The sequence below is a fragment of the Lycium ferocissimum genome, chromosome 2 (assembly GCF_029784015.1).
Source record: "Lycium ferocissimum isolate CSIRO_LF1 chromosome 2, AGI_CSIRO_Lferr_CH_V1, whole genome shotgun sequence".
Taxonomy (NCBI): domain Eukaryota; kingdom Viridiplantae; phylum Streptophyta; class Magnoliopsida; order Solanales; family Solanaceae; genus Lycium; species Lycium ferocissimum.
The window spans coordinates 40,003,009-40,026,993 of NC_081343.1; the positions used below are offsets into that span (position 1 = coordinate 40,003,009).

The 23,985-nt window shown below is 35.7% G+C and overlaps 1 protein-coding gene and 1 non-coding gene across 2 annotated transcripts; both read right to left on the reverse strand.

The window, feature by feature from the left end:
- Positions 1-455: 455 nt before the first annotated feature.
- Positions 456-650, reverse strand: LOC132048425 (U2 spliceosomal RNA). Its single transcript, XR_009412971.1, has one exon. It is a non-coding gene; the product is annotated as a U2 spliceosomal RNA (small nuclear RNA).
- Positions 651-16,949: 16,299 nt separating this feature from the next.
- LOC132037158 (uncharacterized) lies at positions 16,950-23,374 on the reverse strand. Its single transcript, XM_059427631.1, has 2 exons — positions 22,856-23,374; positions 16,950-17,389 (listed from the first exon to the last, which is right to left on the reverse strand). The coding sequence occupies exon 1, from the start codon at positions 23,237-23,239 to the stop codon at positions 22,859-22,861; it is 381 nt and encodes a 126-aa protein (XP_059283614.1). The 5' UTR covers positions 23,240-23,374; the 3' UTR covers positions 16,950-17,389; positions 22,856-22,858.
- Between the last annotated feature and the right edge of the window lie 611 nt (positions 23,375-23,985).

A 23,985-nucleotide genomic window follows, 5' to 3' on the forward strand; every position in this document is an offset into this window, starting at 1 on the left:
CACTGTTTACTCGGACCTCTAGACAAATAGTGAACGAACATCTAAACTTGCATGGTCTCTTAATTGTTACATAAACAACGAGCTTCAATTTCCCAAAAAATGGAGTATATTTAGAACACTGAAAATTCTATATGAGGTCACTTTTACCTATCTTTTCCGTTTCTTTTCATCAGTCTGGATACATGAATAATGACTTCTATTAGGGAACCCACCGAAAAGAAGAAAAAAACATGTAGGATTTTATTCAACAAACATATTGACAGGTTCATGACGCAAATGATGATTAGTACACACCTCAATAAATCACTAGTGGGAAAACTATCAATCTGCTAAGACTATTGATAATCTATAGTCGCGATGCACAAACAATTCTAGGCCCAACATTTCCTAACCTCGAAACCAAAAACACAATTGAACAAACACACATAGTTATCAGAAAACTTTGGATTTGAATTGTGGGGTGCGCCAGGCCAAGGCTGTAGTGTAACACCAAGACGACGCTTGAGAGCCCCGATAGCAAGCTACCATAATGAACTCTCCCCTCAAAAAATTGAGTTAATATCGTGTGGATCGATGACCCACATATCAGATATTAAACTGATAAGAACAGATACTACACTTGATCTTAGCCAAAAGGCCGAGAAAGGTATGCTTTACTCAATGCTCGGCCCAGGTCTTTATTTGCAGCTCACTTGCGTTCTTCCTAATGCACCAGCGATGTGGTATCACTCATTAGTTAAAGCAATGGGAATTGCTACCTTTGCTTAAATCATTTTATTGTTTTATAGTTTCCATAGTTTACATATTCTCCAACTTAGGATGAACTTTTGTTGAGCTTATACTAACAATATTTTTAGGATTTCGACCTCATGAGGTCCTTTAATTAATTGGAAAATACGACCTCATAAGGTCGAAATTTTTTCTAGTGCAAATAATAAATGAAAAAAATTATTTTATCCATAATATAATTTTTAAAAAAATTAAAAATTTCGACCTCATGAGGTCGAAAATTTTAGTAAAAAAGGGTCAAACATGACATAAAATTTTCGAGCTCATGAGTTAAAAAATTTTAAGATATTTTTTAACAAAGACGGGTTTTCAACCCATTTTTTTCTCAACCCCCCCCCCCCCCTCTCTCTCTCTCTCTCGTGTGTGTGTATATATATATATATATATATATATATATAGACACACACACACACACCCCACCACCGCTGTCCCCACCCACCCGCACCACCACAGGCCGCGCCGCCACCACTTAACTTAAGGCCCACGCCCCTGCTGCCTGCCTCCGCCGCCGCCTGTTTAGTTCAAAAGGGTGAGTTTTTCATTTTAGAATCTCATTTTATAATTATTAGTTGCATTACATTGCTTAACTGTTCGAAAAATTAGTAGATTTCTTAACTTTATTTATTGTTCAATATTAGTTTTTAGGGTTTAACTTTATTTTAGGGTTTTGAATTGAAATTGAATGTTGTTGTTGTAGCATTGAAATTGAAATTCCAATTAATTTGGTTCAAAAATTGCATTTGTGTTTAAACATTGCATTTGTAGTTATTTGTTAATATTTTACAATTGTAAATTGAAATTGAATGTTGTTGTTGTATTGAAATTGAAATTGCAATTAATTTGGTTTAAAGATTCTTCTTCTTGTTGTTGTATTGAAACTGAAATTCCAATTAACTTGGTTTAAGATTGCATTTGTAAATAGAAATTTCCTTCAAAGGTTGTAAATAAGTTCTTTTATTCACCATCTAAAATTTGTTCATGAGGATAACTGGGTGATCCTGTTTCATTACTGGACGACTGATCCACGATTTTTGCAACAAAGTGAGAAAGGGAAGAATGCCAAAGCCTCGAAGAAGGGTGGATCGCTACACACTGGTGGGCCTACGATCCAGATTGGCGTGAGGAAGAAGTTGGTATGTTTCATTTTATCATATTTTAAAGATACTAAATTTATTTACTTTATATGAATAATAACTCAAATAATTTGTTTACAGAAACTCTAGAGGGGGCAAGTAGTACCTCAAGACGAGGCGTTCAAGATCACTCACATGAGGAAGATGAAGAACGCCGATGGTACAGACCAATGGGTTGAGCCACAGGCTGAGCAAACCTTGGTAAGTCAGTAATTAACAATAATAACTACTTTCTTTTTCTAAATTTAGCTACTAACATTGTATCCTTCAAATTCAGAACGAATTTCAACAACACTTTGAGGAGTTTCGTGCCACTCAGCCAGCTGGTAACCCCAGATATAATAGAGCAGCAGTGGATGGAGAGTATTGGTCGGCCGACAAGGTTTGGGACAGCTTATGGCACGGCTAATCGAGCCTTTCTTTACTTCCTGTCGGCCTATAAGGCATAGGTTCTAGTGATGAGGGGGTTGTGGATCCTAAGGAGTACCTAGCAATGAAGCAGCATGTTACTCAACTAACAAGCACACTTAATGCCTCGTAGGCCAGGATGTTGGGTATGAAGGCCCAAATAGACAACTTACTTAATTCGGGAGTTTTTTTTATTCCCCCATGTCTCAGGGATTCTCTTAGGTAACAACCCCCTGACCTTCCCAAGGTAGACAACGTAGGTCACGTACTAATGTAGATCATGCTCTTGTTGATCAGTCTAGTGGGGAAAATACGGATCACGTCTCTAACACACAACGTTGACCTTTTTGATTTGTATACTTTTGAATTCTAACTTTTGTTGGATATGTATATATTGTTTAAGTTTATGATGTTTAAGTGTCTGAATGTAGTTTTAATTCGAACAAGAAGTACTTTGAAGTTGAATTTGATGTATTGTTGCAACTACTTTGAACCAATTGGTTGTAGAATGTAGTTTATGCATGGTTGAAGTGGTTGTTGCATAGTTTATGTTGCATTGTTGAAGTGGTTGAATTGGTGGTAGAATGTAGAACCAATTGCTCGTATAGTTTATGTTTGTTTTGGTTGGATTATGGTAGCTATTTGAGCTAGTTGTTCAGGTTTTGGTATTGTGTTTTATTTGGCAGGTGGGCTACTGTAAAAGCAGCCAAATTCTGAATTTTTTTTTCCAGATATTACTAATTTTAAACATCATGGGGTCAAAATTATACGTAGAAATTAGAATTTTGACCTAAACGAGCTCGAAATTTAGCAATATTGTTTCCAGATTTTGACCTCATGAGGTCCAAATTCTGCCCAGCATTTTGGATTTCGACCTAATGAGGTCAAAATCTGGCAACAATATTGCTAAATTTGGACCTCATTAGATCTACATTCTAAAAATAAAAGTTTTTTAATTATTCATCGAGTTTTCGACCTCACGTGGTCGAAAATATTAAATAATATTTAAATTTTTGACCTCATGTGGTCGAAAACATTAAATAATATTTAAAATTTTGACCTTAACAGGTCGAAATAATTAAAATAAAAAAATTATTTTTATATACTCATTCATGTTTTCAACCTCATGAGGTCGAAAACATTAAATAATATTTAAATAAAAAAAATACTATGTTTGACCTCATGAGGTCGATTTTTTTTTTCGACCAAGCTCTTATCGACCTGGGTTTAAGGTCGAAAATTTGACTTTTTCGACATCACGAGGTCGAAATTTAAGATCGTAATTCACTATTTTTTTTAGTAGTGTTTAAACATGCCAAGAATCCTTGTGGTCAATACTTGGCAATAAGCAAAGGGTGAATTAAAGATGTAACTTTCACAAAATTTTCATATAAAAGAGAGAAATGCCCACTGATTTCTATAACATCTCCGGAAAGTACAAAAGGGAATCCAAAATTGGAGTACATTTCTCAAGGAGATCCATTGTACCACAATTATGAATAGTTATCTTAAAATGTTAAAAGACACAACTTTTCGGGCATAAGTAGTTCAGTTTTGCCACTGTTTGGAGAGATGGGAACTACATTAAAACAGGCTTAATCTTCTCTCACTCAACTTTGTGATTTATTTGTTGATTTCACCCCATATTGTAACGACCTATTAGGTCATTTTGGTTGTTTTCCTGTTTTACCCCTATTAACCTTTCTTCTATCTTTTTAGGGTTTATTTAACTTGAGGGGATGGGTGACGCGATTCCCGAGGCATTCGAATGAGATTTGGGTAAGAAAATGAGGTTTTTAGGAATCCTTAATTAATTAATTGGTTGATCAAAGTCAACATTGGGGACAAATGAGTCTTTTTGAAAGTTTCGTCTTCTATTAGGTCCGGAATATCGATTATGACTTGGCTGAGTGGTTGGTTCGGTTCCCGAGGAATTTGTTGAAAATCTAATTTTATGGGATTTGGAGTTGACCACGGTCAACACCGGATCAAGATGACCTCTTTTGAGAATTTCGAGTATGTGAGTGAGTTCGTAGCGTGTTATTTTTCTTGGTTTCAACTGTTTCTGGTGTCCTTCGCGATCGCGATGCCACGTGGCTCGATCGCGAGCTGCAGCTAGTTTGGTCATCGCAGTCGCGATGTCTTGGGCTGCGATAGCGAGAGAGAGATTTTTCGGTGTCCTGCGATCGTATGAGTGGGCACCGCGATCGCGATTAAAGGGATGATCAAGGGCAGAAACTTAAAACCCCATCTCGAACTTGAACATTTCATTCACATATTTTGAGCTTGAGACCTCGTTTTGGAGAGTTTTTGGAGGGGTTTGTCAAGATTCTTCTCAAGGGTAAGTTCGTAATCCTACTTTTACCATTATACCTTTGATTATTAAGAAAATTTATCATAAAAATCATGATTTAGGATGACGAGATTTGGGTTTATGAACCCTGTGTTGGAATTGGGAATTTCTTCAATTGAGTATCAATTTGATGTTAGATTTGGTTCTTTTTTTATTTTTAGACTCCAGATTCCATGGATTATGGGTAGACTAAGTTTGGACAAATTTCCCATTTTACCCTTCGAGGCACAAAATTCTATTTTGAGTGGCTTTTTAGGTCCGGAACTAAAATATAGAACTATGGGTATCATTAAATTCTTATAAATCCCTAGAGTAATAATTTGACCATATTGAACTCGATTTTGCAATGAAATTATGATTTTGACCTTCGGGGTTTGGAGCGGAGTTTTGGGTTAGCTTTCTAGACCCGAATCTTTTGTATGGATTTATGGATACCGATAAACTCGTATTCTTATCTAAATATCATATTTGGACAGTTTGAGATCGTTCGGAGGCTTTACATAAGGGCAAGATTGTGTTGTGATCGTTCGACTTCAATTTAGACAAGTTGAGACTTTCTGACCTTCACTAAAGCGCCGTGGTTGGTCTAATTGAATTAATAAGAGAGGATTATGGGGTATCAAAAGGGGGTCCCGATACTTGTGAGGTGATGAGCACTTGTATCGCGTATTTATGTAATTTCTGTTGTATAGTCTGGTGAATGTCATGCTTTGGGCATTAGCTGATAACATAGATTGATTTGTATCTGTGATTGGGATATGAGGTCCATTATTTATTGCTTCTATGCTATTACCTGTCTTATTGTGATTATGTGTTCTCATCACTCCTAAACACTCGTTTAAAAGTTGGGAAAAAAGAGCTAAAGATTGAGTCTTTATTGCTTAGCTTGATTGCTAATGGTAGTGCATGTTGTGACGGTCCACATTTTTCGCGGGCGGGGTTAGCGCTCGGAAAAAGCTTCTTCGAAATCGTTGGTGCTCTTTCGGACTTTTTTTTTAAAAGAGTCGCCACCTAATTTTTAGGAAATTAGGAAAATCAGTTTTGAAGGGTTTATTCATTCGCCGTGAAAAATCTTCTTAAGCCAAAGTTCTAGGTAAGGGTTCTGATGATCCCCTAGGGAAGGTGTTAGGCACCCTAGTATTAAGGATCCGTACTATACGGTTGACCTTCGAGTTCCAATGTGTGGGCATTTGCATGAACTGTTTATTTAGTGTTAATTCCCGTAAAATCTGTCTTTTTATTTGCATATCAAATTCTTTTCTTGAAAAATTTGAGTATAGTTCCCTTATATATGGGCTATTTTTTAGGCTGAATCTATCGTATATAAAATATATTTCCTCTTATATATGAGGATAAATGATCTTTTTCAAAGAGGGAAAATGAAATATATATGCTTTTAGTTCATGCTTTGCTCCACATAGGTTCAGGTTAAACATATACTTTTATTATATGAAGGACGTCTTAGTATATTTGAAATAGGTTATTTTAATATATTGGTCCGCGAAAACAAGTTGAATTGGTGAAGGATAATTACCTATTATATATTTTGGACTTAAAATCTTATTAAAAAAAAAAAAAAAAGGAAGGATAATGAATTTTTTGATGCAATGTTGACGGATTCTAGCCCAAAACTTATTTCTTTTGGTTTTCAAAAAAAGGACTCAAGACTAACTTTAAAATTGAAATCTGGTCTAATAACAGTTTAGTGGGCCGTGGCCCAAAAATTCAATTTTGTTGGTTTGAGACTTGTCAAAATTAGGGGTGTTCATGGTTCGGTTTGGGTCGGTTATTGGTTAAAACCATAACCAAACCAATTTAGTCGGTTTTTAAATGTCTAAAACCATAACCAAACCAAGTAAAATAATAACCACCGGTTTGGTTATTGTCGGTTTGGTTCGGTTTGGTTCGGTTTTTCAATTTATGACTAGCCGTGACAATTCAAATATTCTCTCTCTACATTCTTCAAATTTCTTATGAAGCTCTTTTTTTCCTCACGGCCCAAGTGGCGAAGCATTGAGGAAAGACATGCGGCAATGTAAAATGAAAAGAGATAGTAGGATTTTAACTTTTTTCCCTTATGCTTACGACTTATATTGGGCTTGGATTGTTGGACTTGGACATATTCTTTTAAGACATGGGCCTTAAAAATAAGTAGACCAAAATTAAATTAATAATTAAAAGGTATAAAATATCTTTAATTATTTATGAAAAGTTAATATTATACATATAAATAATTATAAATTTTATGTATATAATTATCGGTTTGGTTCGGTTATTTATTCGGTTATTGTTTACTATAACCATAACCAAACCAAATATTATCGGTTTTTCAAATTTAAAACCAAACCAAACCAAACCAAACCAAATGTCGGTTTTTTTATTCGGTTTGGTTAAATTTTCGGTTTGGTTTTGGTTTTAACCAAAACTGTGAACAACCCTAGTCAAAATCATGCCAGTTTCTCAAGAGCAAGGCACAGTATACACTTTGATTTGTTTTTTGAGTTTACCATGATACCGAGAACCTTTCATTGCTATATATTTTTTGCAAGCTGGATTTATTTATGAAAAGAGTCGTGTCCCTTTTAACGCTAAGTGAAGATTTTGACGACTAATTTTGATAACAAAAACCGTTTAAGTGCTAATCTCTGCCAGAGTTTCCAAATCCGATTTGTTTCTTTAGGAAAACATATGTTTTGTTTTCTGTTTTAGAAATTCTTTTTGAAAGTGAGAAAATAAAATAGGTTTTTGGAAATTCGCAAAAGGGGCCTAAAGTCCAACTAAACGGCTTAAGTACCGTTTGCCTAAAACGTCTAGTTCCAACCATTTGGTTTCCAATAATGTTGTGAGTTGTGAGTTTTACAAATACAAATGAGGATAAACATATCATATCACAAGAATAAAACAAAACTTGGGGTGTACCAAGCCCCTTAACCATTTTCACCCATGGTTGGGCCTTCATAGACATATATTAGCTTCCCTTATTTCTCGTACTTGGCAGAATTTGAAAGAATTGTCCTATTGGGCCTTAGGCCCAATAGGGAGGCTGTATCCCGACCCAAGTGGCCATGCGAAGAGTAAGAGAGGGGGGGGGAAAAGAAAAGGAAATAGGTTAGACTGAATCCTATGAAAATTCACATAATATATGCTGAAAATATACACATATAATGATAACATTGAGATAGGAATAGCCAAGCTGTCCTAGCATGATATTTTTTCCATGATGCATTTTAGTGATGTGTGGGCTGAGTGTATTGGAGTGGTATTAGGGTGGTTTCCACCCTTCTTGTTCCCAGTGTCGCACAAGATCCAAGGGGTTTCATCGAACCCTAGGCATGGCTGGCACTGGGGGAAGGTTTGGCCAACCCACAATCAATCACAAGTGCATAACTAGGATCCAATATCACTAAACAACTTTAGCCTTCATCCCAGGATGGAGTACAAATATAACTCTTAAGAAAAAAGACACTACTTCATTTCTACATTCATTACTGCCATTTAATCACCAAGGAAACCGGAGCATGTTCATCACATTATGTATTGTATTTAGGCTAAGAGTGGTTTATGCCAAGTAAACTTATCAGTTCCTATATATAAAATATACAGTCATAGCAAATATCAATATGAAATTTAGTTACAAACTACACATGTATAGAGAACCCAACAGACCCTGGCAAATAAGGAGATGTATCCTAAGTCACAGTTTACAAGGCCAAGTATAGACTGAGCAGACAGATATCATCATAGAAGAGGGACTAACTTTAAGTCAAGCTTAAGATACATGAATCATGGAGATAGGTGGGTGAATTCCAGGTCCCAGTTGGACCAAACAAGATGAAGACACCAAGCAAGAATATGCAAGCTACACTTATAATATAAAGGGGTATGCATGGAATCATTTATGTCTCTTTGGGTGGTGTTCCTTTTAAAAAGAAAACTGTATGATCTTCAACAATCTTAATAACTCTGTTTCAATTTTAACCCCTGATTATTCAAATTTCCTATTTACTCTTTTAAAGTTCTTCCCTTGGTATTCAGTTAGATTATGTACATCATGCTCACTGGTTCGTCAGTAAGTCTTTACTAAGCACTTATCAATGCATGTCTGATTCAGCTTATTCCTTTAGGTCCTGGCAGTAAGTCTACATGATTTTGGAAGGATGTATTCAGTCAACCTGCACCACCATAGGCTCAAGAAAATGCCATGGTGCCTTTTATACAAAGGGAAGATGTGGTGGATCCAACAGTGTCATGATCACCCCTTCTTTAGATCCCCTCTCAAAGCACCTCTTTTTGAAAAGACTCTTCCTGGTCATGGGGTTTGAGTTTACCTTCAACCCCTTCCAATTATAAAGGCTATTTGCTACCAAGAATCTTTTCTTATAGCCAATTGTCTTAATAAGTTCATTACAAGGATGTATAAATGGATAGGATCATTTAGGCTAGAGTCATGATCATTTCAACACTAGAAGCTAACAAGTTCCATGCAGGGTCACAACATAAGTCAAATGTCACCAACAAATTTCTTAAGTCACTTCATAGAATTACCCTAGACCAACGTAGGAATTTAACAATGTTATGTCATATCACAAGCCTCATCTAGGCAGGCCATAGGAAGTGTATAAGAGACAGTCAAGGAGATAAAGGCAAACAAAACATCTTGACAGGGCATTAAAGATCAAGCCTAGACATAAATTTACTCAAGTAGTGGACAGTAGGCAATTCCCATTTTTATCTTAAGCTGGTTAGGTTCCAACAGACTCATGCAAGGCATTTCATGTTTTAATTAGCACAAGCCAAATGGGAAATTTGACCTTGGATATGGGGTAGTCACTTTCTTTTTAAGAAGACAGCATTCAGAGTCTCTAAATGGAGCACAAAGGGAACTCAAACTACCATTTACCAAATGGCCATGAAACAAACATTTATATTTTTTAAGTAAACTCCTCCATTTTTCTAAAGGGCCAGATCCTTAAGCTTTTAAACATAACAAGATTCACAGAAGTAGAAAAACAAAAGGAAAAGGGAAGATATGCATTAACTGGCAAATGAAGCACATTTCTGAAACTGTCATACAAGTGCAAAGAAACAAAGTGACTCTTCATGAACAGATCACATGGCAGACACTTTAGGTTTCTAATCCAATTTTTAAAAGGCTAGTTAATTAGCAAAAGATTGACTTAAACCCCCTCCCTCCCTTTGCTAACCTAATCTCTAGACAGAATCCTCCTTAACCTACACATGGTTCAATCTAGTCTAAACAGTCTCACGTTCTTTTTCCTTAGTCATGTTTTAACAGGTTGAAATAACAGGGTAATGACTTTTTTATCAAACCAATGGTTCATTGTTAATCTAGACCTTTCCATCCCTCCACACAGTCTTGTTTCAACACCCTCCTAAACTTATTCTCATTATGATTCTATCCCTGATTTGCCTATTCAAACTTTTGTTTTTTAGTAGTGATTAATTACTGAGACTAAGTCCACTCAACAACTCCTCTAACCCTGCACTTATATTGTCAACAACAACTAGTCACTTTCATTAGTCAGACCTGATCAAGAAGGCACAATCCAATAAAGCTCCAAACACATCAACCTCCCATAAAGGGAGAAGAAACACACATACTAGGCTGTTAACCTTGTTTTAATTTAGCTTGATTTTACAAATGAAACAGTAAGCCAAGCTGATTCTCAGGAAAAAAAAAAGTGGTTCCTTATTTAGTGAAGAATAAGAATGCTTGATCTATCTATGTCTCTAATCCCTTTTCATCTTATTTACCAAGGTCAATACAATTATTGCACATTCATAGAGTTAACCAGCTAACAGGAAGTAAGAACAAATCACACAGAAGATCAACCTAAGTCACTGGTACAGCAAGGTAGCACCAACCATAGATGACCCAACACATTTTCACACACACACTCTTTTAGGCACAGTCTTAAAAGAATTTTCAACTCAAGCATGATAAGATAGGAGCAGAGCAGCCTTACTTTGTAAAGAAATATCACAAATCAAACTGGTGACAGTCTCAGATATGTTCAATAAGGCAAATCAAGAGGTCCTCAAACATAACTAAAAATACTTAAGTCATGAATTCCTTTTGGAGACAGGTATTATCATATCATGATGCAAATATTACAATGCTGATCCCACAAACATGTCATAATGACTTTTAACACTAAGCAGTGTCCATCAAACAGTCATACAAACCAAATTAATATCCTAAGCAACCTTACAACAACCTAGGTATTTTCTTATTAAACTAGACCCTCTTGTTTCAATAAATACATATTAATAGTGTATTGTGACCCTTATCAAAAATTCAAGATCACACAAGCCATTTCCAGATTCCAACAACCTCAAACACCTTTGCAAAGTTATAGCATTGAGATAGGGCACCCACCTTAAACCAGATAATCATGTACACATAAGTAAAGCATCATATTTGTAAAGAATTTACTCTAAAGCTTGCTAAACAGTGCCTAAATCAACAATTATACTACAAGGCCATCAACCAAGAGCATTTTAACAATACAGACTAACAACTAACTTATAAAATGACAAAGAACATAAAAGAGGGGCTGGGTATTACCTTTTTTCGATGCAGCCCTTGTCAAGAATCGATTCGCAAGCTCCTTGTGCTTCCAACCCAAACTCAACCACAACAAAGGAGAAAAAGTAAATAAATTTTTGACTAAGGGACTAAAACCAGACGAAGAGGTTTTCTTTTGAGTCTAAAAAATTATACTTTGCTTAAATTTCAAGTTTTTAACTTAAAATTCTTGCTTTCTTTGATTTTTTCTAATTCTGAAAACCTGTTTTGTGATGAAGGTTGGGGTTCTATAAAATAGAACCCCAAGGCTGTGAAAAAACCTAATAATACCGATCTGGGACGAACCAATTTCTTTCAAATCACCCTTGCAAATGAAGATCTACGGTTGAAATCGACCAGAATAAAAAACGCATGGCTAGATCTGAGTATTGTTCTACTCGATCTGGCCCGTTTGTACTCAACCAATGAGAATCAAACAAAATACAACAATACAGTAGCGAAAATAAAAAACAAATGCAGAAATCGTGTAATAGAATAAAAAATTAAAAGAAAGATCGAAGCTAAAAGCGACTTATACCGCGTTTGGAGCGATTTTGAGTGAGAAATCGTTAGATCATTAATTTTGCATGCATTTGGATGCACAAAAAGATTTTGAGGTCTGAGACCTCTGAACGTTTGCCATTTTTGGCGATGAGAGAGAAGAGAGAGCATAGGCGGCGTTAGGGTTAAGCTGGAAGAGGAAAGAGAGAAAGGGAGAGGGTGTTTGGCCCTTTCTTTTTCTGAAAATGAAAAGTGAAAGGGGTAGTTACCCCCTTATTATTTGACTTGGGTCGGGTCAGCCCCTATTGGGTTTGGACTCGGTCCAGTTGATTTGAGAAAATAAGATGGCCCTTTTTTAGTGTATACACATATATCTCACATATATGTTGTGTATACTTGGTTTATATGCTGAATATATTTAGTCATTAACCTTTTATAATTAAAAATACTATTAAAGAAAATTTAAGCCATGGGGAAAAATAGGTTGCTATGTATTTTGTAATAAATAATAATAAATAAAAAAAGAGAAATGATTTTTAAATGCTGGTTAACTCGTTGATGGGCCTAAAATTCAATTGGTCCAACACATTCATTTTAATTGTGGCCTCTTAGCCTAGATTCTTTTTTTAGAAAATTAAGACAACATATTATTTTAAATAAAATACCGACATGCTAATCTAAAAAATATGAGCTAATTCCTTTAAATGAAAGAACAATTAAATTAATTGAGACTAAGGCAAAAATCAAGAAAAAAGGAAAGTCTATATGAAAAGGGCTGAGTTTTGCAATAATTATTATTTAATTAATTAACTAGTATAATTAAATAATTAAAGGGCGATTATACTTATTTTTTGTAAAAATCAGGAGTAGTAAAGAAAAGGTAAATAATTAATTACTTAAACTATTTAAATTATCCAAATTTCAGAGGTGAAAATAAAAAAGAGAAATGTTAAACAAAATAATTTTAAATGATTAAACAAGAATAATTCAACCAAATATCTTGAAAATTATTTATTATTCTCTAAATAAAATATGATGCATGAAAAATCTTTTTACCGATTTAAAAGGAAGAAATATTGACCTAGGCATTTTTTTGTAAAAATCATTTAAAGCCATGAGAGATATTCAGCTTATTCAATTATTACCCAGAGACCCCGAGTGATTAAAGTGACTTACGGGAGGTCAAAAATTATGTGTCACCACATGTCATATTCATGCTTTATATAGTATCTCATAGGCATTAGAGGATACATGTGCAAGATCCGAGGGAAAATGGTTTCAGACGGAGTGATACTGATGATATGAGCCAGATTGGTTAAGTGACAGGTAATGTGATCCTACGGGTTGAGTTTGATGTTTTGGAAATCCTAAAGAGGCTAGGAACCCGAAGAAAATTGATTCTGGATTGGTATATGGACCTCGCGAGTGCCCCACGAGTCACGATTCATAGCATTTGAACGTGTGTGTACCGGGTGATGGAAAAGGCCTTGCATTACGTAGCATTTGCATATCATGTTATTTCTTTGGTTCCTTGTTTGTATGACTTACTTGGATTGTTGTCGGAGTTGCCCTTAATGCTCCATTGGATACTTGACAGACTTGAGGATTTAGAAGCTTTTACCTAGGCCTGTAACCTGAGATTATTGTGCTTATTGCGATTATTATTGTGGAATAGTAGCAGTTAAGTGTGGAAGTAGTAGTCGTAGCCCAATCCTCGTCTCTATTTTTGTTATGGTCGGTCTATAATCTTTGCTGAGTACACATTGTTTTCCCGTACTCACGCTACACTTGTCGCACCCTTTTTATGTGCAAATTATGTGCCCAGTGCCAATGGATCTCGTGATTACACTGGTTATTAAGGAGGCCATCTGCAGAGTTCAGGGTGAGCTACATGAGGATCCATAGCACCGGATTTTCCCTTTATCCTTTACTTTCTATCTTTTACTTCCTAGACAGTATTTCGGGTTGCAACTCAGACTTGTAATTCTTTAGCCAGTTCTTGTACTAGTCTACCAGATTTTGGGGGTTGTAACACTGTCTTCATGTTTTTATTATTATCAGACTTATTAAGACTCTAAAATGACTTGTATGATTTCTTTCTGCATTAATTTCCTTGTTGAACTTTTCTAATTGGGTTGTGGATGGCTTACCGACTTAATGGGACTTGATGCCTTCACGACTTAGTAAATTGGGGCGTGACACATATGATTTATCAATTTAATTTTTATAATTTTGATGGTAAATGTGCATGTATGATCTCAAAATTTATTTTATTTGCATACCATATTGTTAATTAGTGTAACGACCCATTTGGTCGTTTGCAGTTTATCCGTTTTCTCCAAATTACACTTCCCGTAGTTGCATTTCGGGATTTATGACTTGCAGGGATGAATGACGCGGGTCCCGAGAAGACCGTTTGTGTTTCGAGTCATTGGTTGGAAATGTTGGAATTGAGTTTTGATTGTTGGGATAGACGCATATCGAAATTTGTGAGTCGTAGCAACTTGAATCGTCAAATTCCGATGTCGTATGAGGGAGTCATGATCATTTTAGTGCGGACAGCTGTTGCTAGTTTCTAGTGAGTTTGCAAATGCGAACTTTTGGTTGCAAAAGGGATATCTGGTCCCAAATGCGGCATTCTGGTCTAAAATGCGAAGAAATCTGATCACTAATGCGTAAAGTTGGTCGCAAATGCAAAGACCTCTATGTATAAAATTTCAGACTTCGTCCATTTGAAATTTTCATCATATCTTGAGTTCTAGAGCTTTGTTTGAGGTGATTTTCGCGTGTTGTTCTCTTGTCAACTGGGGGTAAGTATCTAACCTTTATTTTGGTGATTCCCCATTATTATTTTTGTTGGTTATCATTTTTATTCGTGTTTGGGTTGTAGAAATTAGGGTTTTTAACACAAAAGTTAGAAAATAGTAAATCATGAATTTGAGGATCAAGATGATGGCTTTTTGAATGGATTTTCTGGATTTAGACTAATTAAGCTATGGGTAAACCAAATTTGAAATAAATCAGTTTTACCCTTGTGGGCTCAGGGTTACCTTTTTGTGTTCATTTTTAGGTCCGAAACTATAATATAACAATACAGGTATCTATGGATTCATATTTTAATATAAATTCTATATTTGATAGACTTTGAGCTTTCAGAAACACTTCAGAAGGGAAAGGCTCCGGCTTGAGGTTCGTGGCACCTATTCGGCCTTCGAGGTAGGTTATGACTTATCTTTTTAGACCCCGATTAGAGATTTGTATGTAGTTCGTAGTTATTGACGGGGAAAGCATGATGGCCTCGGGCATGGTTGTGGTGATGAATCCACTGATTTGGTATGCATGTTGTTATGTGGGCTTGTCGCCATGTTTGCTAATAATTGTGATTATTGATTGAATCTACCTTCTTACTTGATATCTTACTTATCTCATGGAGAAGGGAAGGATAATATTATCGACTTGAGTTGTGATTGTATTCATGACGTGCATTTATTGCTTCTATGATTCGCGATGTTGTTGAAATTGATTTTCATGCATGACATGCCTTCTAATTTCATAGATGACTGATATGATGGTGAGAGAGTGATTGATAGCCTCTGAGGTCTTTGCCGGAGAGCGAGAGTGGTACATGGACGTCGCCATTCCCCCATGGGTCATGGCTTTGAGGCATAGCCCTTAGCATGCATGTATGGGAGTGAAGAGTTGGCCAAGGCATTGCATTGTATTACATTTATTCATCTAATTCTTATTTAGTGATTCACATTTTCTTTCTGAACTTTTACTTGAAGTATGATTTCGTGACTGTACTTGTTGATTTCTATATCCTTATATGCGTTATCTAATTGTTGTCGGCCTATGATGCCTATAGGTACTAGTGTTGTACTAATACTACTCTTGCTGCACTTTTTGTTGAGTGTACAGTTTAATCCAGGTTCCAGTTCGCGGCCTCGTAGTTGATCCCGAGGCTATCGCATTCCGGATTCTAGGGTGAGCTATAGTTGGCCCGTAGCCGTGGATTTCCTCTATTTATGTTATTTTGTCCTTTATATTTCGAGACAGTTTCTTCTTTTGTATCTTCAAAGACTTGTAAAATTCTATTAGAAGCTATCGTACGAGTTAGCGAGGTCTTAAGTTGTATTTGACTAAGTTACATTCCACACTTATATAACTACGTTGAGACTGTTGGGTAATGTTGTCAATTCTTTACTTTACTTTTTAAATGAATAGCTATTTAGGGAATGGTTCGCCCACTTGGTGGGATAGTGTAGATGCCATCATGACCCGTGAATTTGGATCGTGACAAGTTAGTATCAAAGCTTTAGGTTCACCAGTCTCACAAGTACAAGAGCAATTTCTAGTAGTCTTGCAGATTGGTACATAGACGTCCGTACCTATTCTCGAGAGGCTATAGGAAATTTAGGAAACTTCCATTCTTTCATTTCTTATCGTGCGTATTTGATTATGAGTTCTTCATTGCTATCGTTCACCACCAAATGATTGCGAAGCATGTAAAATGTCGGGCCCGTGCTTGCACAGGACATCAACATCTAGTATAAATATAGGTAAGACTCCATAATAAATTAGATAGTGACTTGTGAGATCAATCAAGCAACGTGGTAAAACATGTTAGATTACCCTAACAGTATAAAAGTTACCTATGATGTAGTATATATGTGCGTTCGAGTAGCGTAATATCAACAATGACTACAAAAGTTGGTTGGATGGATTACAAACTTATAATTTCTTAGGATTTGATGGATTTTGTAGTTGGAACTTGGATTATGGGACAAACACAACTCAACCAGTAATACTTTTTTTTTTTTTTTGGGAACTTGGAAGTGTCAGAATGATGGATCACAAACTTACGACTTCTTTTTTTATTGCTTTTCCAAAAAAATTCGCTAAAAACCTTACTATTTGATTATACATTGTGCCGACTTTTCACTCCAAACCTCAAAAAAAAAAAAAAAAAAAAAAAAAAAAAAAAAAAAAGGTTTGCAGCTCGAAAGAAAATTCCCTCACAAGACTTAACATTTTCTCAATTGAAATGCATGTCTAAACGCTACTTTAATTTTCAAATACTCTTCTTCAACTTAACTTCAAATACTATTTTCTTTTCAAATATCACTATATTCATATCCAACGCCTACTTAGTAAACTAATTACCTTACAGGAATCATCATCAAAGAACACGAATTTCATGTATGGCACCATCAATAAGTGATACAGAAAACATATTGGCCAAGCCAGAAATTTTTCTACATCTTGCAATACCAGTGCTCATTGAAGTAAGACGAAGGAACTTGCTGTATTGCAAGACAGACAACCTAAAGAGCATAGCATGACCTCATTTGAATTTATTGCCAACTTTATTGAAAATTCCAAATGGCACATCATTTAGTGCTAGAACCATATCAACACAATACGTCAAGACAACAGAAAGCAACATCTGAGTCTGACCAATTTACGACACGAGATCGAACACACACGAATATCCACTTCATGAAATTAGTCTCATTGCAAACCAATTTATTTCACGAGGCATGATCACATAATATTGCAAAACATCATCAAGCACGTTATTGCAGCAGCAGCACGAGTTTGCCACGACCAGAGAGCCTGGTAGAAAGGGAATTCCATTAGTTAAGAATCATATGAAATAAATCTCCCCGAAGCTGAGAAGAAGGAATTGCTTAGCTAAAGAAGCGGCAAGCAGATATGAATTAGACAAAAAAATTACAGGTAAACAAAAGAAAATTTAGGACCAAAGAGAAGGGATTCTCCTCCAAAACGGAATCAAGGCACAGTGCATATTACACTTTTCGCTCATACTTGCATTCTGATGGTTATTGACTGGCTAATAGCATTAAATGTCCTCCTCTAATCACTTCCGAATTCCGGTTATGGAAGCCTAGCTTCCTACTTGGAAAGCACACCTTAGCCCATAATCAAAGCCAAACTAAACATCTCTGAGCACACGTTGACTTATATGTATATTCAAAAAGATCCATCTCTTCATCATTTCAATGGTAAATTGTTGCTTTAGCGAACATCTTACTCTACTTGTTTTTTGCAAAAAAGGCAAATGGTTGTCCAAAAAGGCATGGTAGTAGCACATGCTTCGCACTTTTTGCTCTTGATCCTTTAGCTTTTTTTGTAGACTAGCTCGAAACAAATCTAAAGGGCAGCCCTACGTGATGCACAAAGCATCTCGCGTTCACTCAGGGATCGGGGAAGGAGCCCACTCTAAGGGGGTGTGATCCAGACAGTCTACCGTATGCAAGGGTCAATGATTGAATGTACGGCTCAGACCGTGACCAATAGGTCACGGGGAGACAACTTCACTGTTGGTCCAAGCCCCTCCCTTGAAAATAAATTTAGTATTAGTAACTTATCGGCCCAACAACAAATAAGTTACCCATCCCAAAGACCATATATAATTCTCACCTAAATCAACTGCAATCTTCTCAATACCTTTCAGAAGTAGACCGACTATTGTTTTATAGGAGTTAGAAGCTTGAATGGTCACTCAACTTTAGGTAATTGGCCGTCATAGTCACTTAACTTTGTTTTGCCTTCCAAAAGTCACTCAACTTTGGAGTTAGAAGCTTAGACGATTACTCAACTTTGGGTAATTAGCCACCATAGTCACTCAACTTTGTCGTCTTTCAAAAGTCACTCAACTTTGCCTAGTTACCGTCTATGGTCATTTTAGCTAGAATATAAGTTTCGTCTTCCGACACTTCTTTACTAACGTTGCAGCTATAAATTTCTAGAAAAAAATATTTAAAAAAAAAAAAAAAAAAGGATCCAATTCATCAACAATATATTTTATTTTTATGTATTAATGATGAATAATATTCTTAATATGACATGCAGTAATTATGATGAATTAGATCCTAAATAAATTTAAATATTAATTTTAATTTTTTCAATATTGTTTTTCTACAAAATTATAGCTGTCACGTCATTAAATAAGTAGCAAAAATTATATTTCCAGATACAAATGATCATTGAAGCTAACTAGGCAAAATTGAGCAAATTTTAGAAGACAAAACAAAGTTAAGTGACTATGGTTGTCAATTACCCAAAGTTGAGTGGCCATCCAAGCTTCTAACTCTGTTTGATGGTAGACACTCATGAAAATTGGAGTGCACTGCGGTTCCAATATATACTCAAATGTAGTTAAATGCTTGCTCATTTCTCCCTTTTTTTTCCCCTTAAGTAAAATGGTTGTTTCATCATGATTTAGTTTCGGCACAACATAACTACTCCAATTTCCCATTTTAACCTTCAAAGCATTTGATCTACTTGCATCTTATGCATTACCTACTAGTCAAAAACTTGTGTTAGATGAATCTGGTGATAACTACATACGGAAGGGATCAGAAAAGGCACAACCTCCCTATGGTGGTTCTCGATAGTTGAGAAATTCTAGTAGTATGCCCAAGTTATAAGATACTCATTTGCACAGCAAATAGTTTCCATCATGTCTATTTTAGACAATTTACTGCAAACAGTTGTGTTGTCAGAGCATCAAGACATTCTACTTCCAAACAAACTAAAAATATGTTCTGGAATTGCATCCTAAATCTTCTAATACTGTCTGTATATGTCAATTATTCCACCATACCAGCTCTAAATGCCTCCCTTCAATGAAAAGGGTGATACCCGCTTAGTTGAAAAAAGTGAGAGGAAAATATTGCATGCTATGTCACAATGTAAACACTGCAGAATAAGTGACCGGAACAAGCTTCCCTAAATCAACGAAATCCACAAATCCACAATCCCTAAGTCTGTTGGTTGAAATAGATTAGACAACAACAGAAGCAAGTCCACCTTAAGAGGTGCATTTTTCACCAAATTATCTTCACGGCTAGTCATTGTTATAACTTAAAACTCACAGAAGCTTGTAATGTGTATAGCATGACCTGACAGGAAGAAAGAACCCCCTTTTTCACCAATTCTCAAGGAGTCAGGTTAAGCAAGCAGAATTAGCTACTTCTAGCTCCTAACTAAAAAGATCAAAGTGTCAACATTCATATTTTGCCAGTTTCTTCTAAACATTAGCTCTTGTTCATGATTTTGTTTGCATTGTGATATAGTGACTTCAGTCCCCTTCTTCTTTCACGGGATAATGGAACATCAGTCCTTTTTATTATAAAACACATACACACACACACAGAGGGAGAGCGACATCAACCTTAACAGCAAGGTTAAATAAATCAAGGATCTCCTCTTTAAGAGGAATATGTCAAACCAAAGATGAAGCCGTAATTCCGGTTTCCTGCCATTCCTCTTTGAAGTACACTCTGATGGAGAATTCATATACTTATAGAAAACATGATATATTTGCAAGGCCAAACCCATTGGCGGCCCCTCGTGGTCGTCAAGATTTTTCACTTAGACACCTCAACTAAACTTTATTCCATTTAGAATGTCAAATATGTAAAAAATATATAACACACTCGCCAAGGACATGTAAAAGTGACGAATTAAATTAATACACATGGCATTAATAATAGTTAAAAATGAATTATGAGAAAAAAGAAAAGAAAAAATACTTTTCAGCAACAACTTAAAAAAAAAAAAATTGCTTTTTTTTTTTCCCTCTCCAGCACCACTTCGACCAATTTGCCTCCTCCACTTTCACCATTGTTGTGCCTCCATCACTTTCAGATCTGGAAGTTCAAATTTGCTATCTAAATCTTGATTAAAGTGAATATTTAGTGTTTTTATGCTGAAATTCGTGATTAAAATATTATTTCGACACTTTAAATTGAATAAGCTGAGTTAAAATTTCAAAACTCCATTAAACCTGTTGAAGCTTCGTGCTAATCAGTCCACTCATCTTCTCTGAATAAGGGCTTTAGTTGAAAATAGACTCCATCAAACCAAATGTACTTAAGAGGAGTTGATAGGAACATGATAATTAATCCCAACACCTGATTCCGTGATACTCTCTATAAATGGGTCTTCCCTGCAGGCTGCACCACTTCTCCAATCTAACCTCACATTCTTCCTCTTATCAATTTCTGTGTTTTTAATTGATTCGTTCTCAATTTCCCTTATCCAACGGTGAAAAATTCAAAATTATCCAATGAACCAATCTTCTTGGCCGCCTTCCTTACGCAATTGGAGATAAAAATGGGGAAAGGTTTCTTAATGGTAGAATATTAAGTGGAGAAGAAAGAGAAAAGAATAAAGAAGAAGAAGGAGGAGGACATAAAAAGAATAAAAAAAAAAAAAACCGTTTTTAGGCAATAGGGTTTTCCACGCGCCTGTTTGGTGTGAAAATCACGCAACTTGCCAAGTCAGCGAAAAGTGACTAAATGACACAGTCGAACTCTACTTCATGTGTTTAAATGGTAGAAGTCTTAGTAGAGATGCCTAGGTGAAAAATGTTGCCAACCTTAGGGGGCTTCCGATGGGTTCAGCCTATTTGCAATAATCAGAGAGTCTTCTAATACTCCTTTTGATCTTGACTAATCTTCATGACCATTCATACGTAAGGCTTTTGCAATGTGATCAGGTTTCTTGCCAATAATCAGCCACCTTTTTCTTGAATAACCTTTCCGACTTTACCAAGTGAAAGTTTATGAGAAGTTCCTCCTAATTTTGTCCAGCTTTCTCTCAACTGCAGCTGGTATTTGGAAAACAAACATTAGATATACAGGCATCGTCCATTACACTATTAATCAATGCTGATCTGCCTCCCATGCATAAATATTTTAATAGTCTTTTTCTAATTTGAATTTCCCCCCCCCCCCCCCCCCCCCCCCCCTCAAACTTCACTACTGCCCCCTTCCATGGGGAGATGGAATTATGTCAAACCTCCAGAAGTGATCCAACATATACAGTAGAAAATTCACCAACTCTGCAACCAAGAATCTCTTGTTGGTCATTTTATGCTGTCGGTCATTGTATGCTCAGAACTTCATTGACTTGGTATAGAAAATTTATGATGAATTCATATGCAATCCTCTACAAGAGTTCACCAAATTCTTTCTTTGAATATCATATGCAGTTTAGAGATTTAAATCCAAAGCAGATTCCTTAAAGAGGCGAACTCTCACGTCATCCTTCAATTAAGGATATAATAAAAAACCTAGCTTTTTTCTCCTCTTAGAATAACCAACCAATATCATGAATCTGTCTCCACTCTTTATTCAGAACCAACCCCTCATTAGCATTAGCAGTCAAAACACTAGTATTGACTAATCGCTCTAACAAGAAGTTCTAACTTCATGAAAAGAATACACATACCTAATCATTCCATTGAACATTTAGCATGGCAAGACTGGTTTTTTTTACGGAACTTCTCCAATATTTAGTTACTCCACTAAACTTCTACCATAGCAGAAGTCATTTCCCTTTGTAGCTACCGATTCCTATTTCACATCACTTGCTTCAATCAACAGCTATACACTGCTATCCACCTTTAATATAAAAAATATCACTAAAACATTATCTTCGTACCTTATTCTATAATTTGTAGGATTATTAACATATATCACCCACTTTTACATCCAACCAAACACTGATCTCCTACCAAAAACACTTCCATGAAAAATATTTTTTTCCTAGGCAAGCACACCTAACAGGAAAAAGATAAATGCACTAAAACTAAAACCCAAGTACTCCCTCCTTCCCAATTTAAGTGTCTTAGTTTGACTGACCACAAAGTTTAAGAAATTAAATGAGAGTTTTGAATCTTGTGTTCCTAAATTAAAGATGTGTGTGATGTACTAAAATATCATTTGAATCTTGTGGTTTTAAAATTGCCATGCAGGATGTTTGAATTGTCAACTTACCAAATATAAAAAGAGACACTTTTTTTTAGATGAAGCAACACTTAAATTGGGAGGGAGAGAGTACAAAATATAAAAAGGTGTCATTCTTTTGGATTGACTAAAAGGTAGAGAGTGTCACATAAATGGGGACGGAAGGATTAATATTTTGGTCAAAGCAAGAATACCTAAGACCTAACAGGAAAAATAGATAAATGCACTAAAACTAACAAAACATATGCTTTCTCTTCAGCCAAACGAAAATAAAAGAGGAAAAACAAGCCATATGCTATACCTTCTATTTCTGGTAGCCACCACCAATAGCATTATCATCTTCCTCAACCTTAGCAGTCAAATACGGCTTAGGAAAATCATTAATATCAAATGTCTTCTCCTTCATCATCTTCTCAACATCAGCTTTTTTAAGTACAGTTCTCCTTATAGGAGGACGATTACGCCTTTGGTCACGTGAAAAGTAGTTGATATCATATACAGTCTCAGGATTTGATGATGGGACTATAGCTTCAGCTTGTGGAGTTGCAGGTGAGAATATTCTGTACTCTGTAGCTTTTGGTATGGAGGGTACATATTCAGGACTTGATTGTGGTCCTGTTATTTCCCAAGGTTTCTTGAAGTAGCGTTTTAGTGTTTGGATTAAAGATTTGGATGTGGAGGACATTGTTACAAGTTTTGTAGTGCTTCTGATCTGTGTGGTGCTGTGCTAGTTGTGACTTGTGATATTGTGATGGTGAAGAGTAGGTGCAGTTATAAATGGAACTTCTTCTAGAATTCTCTTTACTTTTCTTGTTTTTTCGAATGAATAGTTTCGGTTAATTTGGCGGCAAGGGTATAAATATGGAACGAAGAGGTGTTAACGGAGAAAATCCAACTTTTTTTTAGTGAAAATTCAAATTCAAATGTTATATCGAAATACCGACATATTTATTTTTGGCTAGATCAATGGCACTCTCTCAGTCTCAATTTATGTGAGGTGTTTGACTCGGAATCGAGTCTAAGAATGAAAAAAAGGATTTTTAAAATTTGTGATAGAAAATGAGTCATAAATATTTGTGTGACTATAAATCATCTCATTAAGAGTAAAATGAGAAGTTTAAAGTTAAATTGTTACTAAAAATAAAAAAATATTATTTTTTAGGACTAATAAAAAAGAAGAAAATATCATATAAATTGAGACGGATAGAGCAGTATGATTATTTAAATGTGCTTACATATAACGATTACATTTACTTTATTATTATCGAGGGAGTATTGTTAGAAGTTTTGTGGTGCTTTGGATCTCTGTGATTCTCTGGGACACAAGGGTAGAATTTGTTCGAAGTTGTGATTTTGTTGGCGAAGAGTAGATGTGCAGTTCTAGAATTAGAAGGTCTTCTAGAATTCTGTTATAAGCTCAATGTATCCATT

Coding starts and splice junctions, on each gene's coding strand:
- LOC132037158 (XM_059427631.1), bottom strand. CDS start 23,239: ATGTCCTCCACATCCAAATCTTTAATCCAAACACTAAAACGCTACTTC.